Source organism: Cyprinodon variegatus, unplaced genomic scaffold (assembly GCF_000732505.1).
Source record: "Cyprinodon variegatus isolate N-32 unplaced genomic scaffold, C_variegatus-1.0 Scaffold479, whole genome shotgun sequence".
NCBI lineage: Eukaryota > Metazoa > Chordata > Actinopteri > Cyprinodontiformes > Cyprinodontidae > Cyprinodon > Cyprinodon variegatus.
In genome coordinates, this window is record NW_015150932.1 from 607,711 (window position 1) to 609,387 (window position 1,677).

The following is a 1,677-nucleotide window of genomic DNA, read 5'->3' on the forward strand; positions in this document are numbered from 1 at the left end:
AAACCCAGGTTTAAAGCCTTGCAGGGCAGCCTAAAGCCCACTGCCAACATTAAGACAGAAAAAAGAAAGAAAATAACATTAGATTTTAAAATGGAAAAAAATTTCCATTAAAAAAATTAAATAAAAAGTTAACGAAACGGATTATAATTAAATGTAATCAATGTAAAGTATTAATAGGGATAGAAGTAACGTGTGTGCATGGTGGTGGTGGGGGGGGGATGCAGGTTTACTTACAGTATTTCCTAAGTTCTTCAGTCCTACCAGACCCTGGGCGCTCTTTGAATTCTGAAAACAAAAGAAAAATACAAAATTCAGTCGACATCTTTAACGAGAAGACCCGGACCAAACCGTTTATGGATGTTTATCTGTAACCCGGCAACCTGCACGCCACGACGTCCAGAGGTTTGATCAACTACAGGGGGTTTAATGAAGGCGCTTACACGGGGGAGCGAACCGCAGAAGACTGAGCAGGAGACCAAACAACAAAACAAACCAGCAACGAGTAACGACGGCCAAGGAGATCATCTATGGGAGGATGGGTGAGACGGAGGAACAGCTGAGGAGGCAGATGGAGCTGAGAGAGAATCTGAGAGCGACAACAGGAGCAGAAACACTAGAAAAGGACGAATCAAATAACCCTCCATAAACTCAAACAGTTCATAATCATCATAAAGGGTTAGGATTTTACAAAGTGCTGCTCTGCCATCAGCTGCTTCACTTCCAGGTTATTACATAAGTTGAGCTGTTATATAACCAGCAGCTAAAGGAAAAAAAACCAACAAAGAGCACAGAGGAGACCGGCGGCTCCAGAACCAACCTGAAGCTTCGCAAAATAACACTTAATTGTTCTCACACCGCCAAACATTTTTAAAAAAATTTATTTTCCCTCAATTCCAGCAGGTAAGGTTAATAAGATGGCTTACGTTTAAAATAAAAAGCACTGCATTATGTTCTTATAAGTGTATAAAATCTAATGACCTTATTTTAATATCATTATTATTTACCTGCATGAATTTAGAGCAAATACATTTATTAGAAATTTTTCTACCTTTTTCTGATGACTTTCAGCGGTCCATGAAACCCATTAAAGTGTTTGAAGTTTATTAAAAACAAAGTTTAATTGATGAAGGTCACCGTTTTAATGCTTGCAAACCAGCAGACGGCCTGAGGTGGACCGGATACTGAGCTGCTGAATTCTCTGGGCCTGACAGCGATCCGGTCAGCTGACCTGATCCGTTGGTGTAACTCAGTCAGAGCACGGTCCCACAGCACCACCATTCAAAAGAGCCCAGAGAGGCTGTCTGTTCATGATGCTGTCGGCTGAGCGCAGAGTTTTCCAGGTTTTAGAGCGTTAGCTCTGCAGAGGCGACACTGAGGTGAGGCAGACATGTTGGAGAGGCCAGAGAGAGTGATTGCAAACGCCAGTTCAGACTCTGTGACCTCGTTGACCTGGACGCTACACTCAGACGTAAACCAATCAGACCTGAAATGGCCTCAGAGCGCAGTTCTTAAAGGAAAAGAATTCAAACTCCTGAAAGTTCTTTAAATGTGAAATGATTCCATCCTGTTCAATAAATGATCCGTGTTTTTAATTCAGAGTAATTTTCATGTGAATGTGCTTTACTGGAGGCATCCATGTTTGTCAAAGAACACTACTGCCACCTACTGGTTAGTGAC

General features: G+C 41.8%; 1 protein-coding gene across 1 annotated transcript in view; it reads right to left on the reverse strand.

Annotated features, from left to right (window-relative positions):
- Nucleotides 1–1,677, reverse strand: part of LOC107094339 (ubiquitin carboxyl-terminal hydrolase 2-like) — a 49,178-nt gene that overhangs the window by 15,325 nt on the left and 32,176 nt on the right. The window contains exon 4 of the mRNA XM_015389894.1: nt 235–285. Within this exon, the coding sequence (XP_015245380.1) occupies nt 235–285 (51 nt within the window). The remainder of the gene's footprint in view (nt 1–234; nt 286–1,677) is intronic.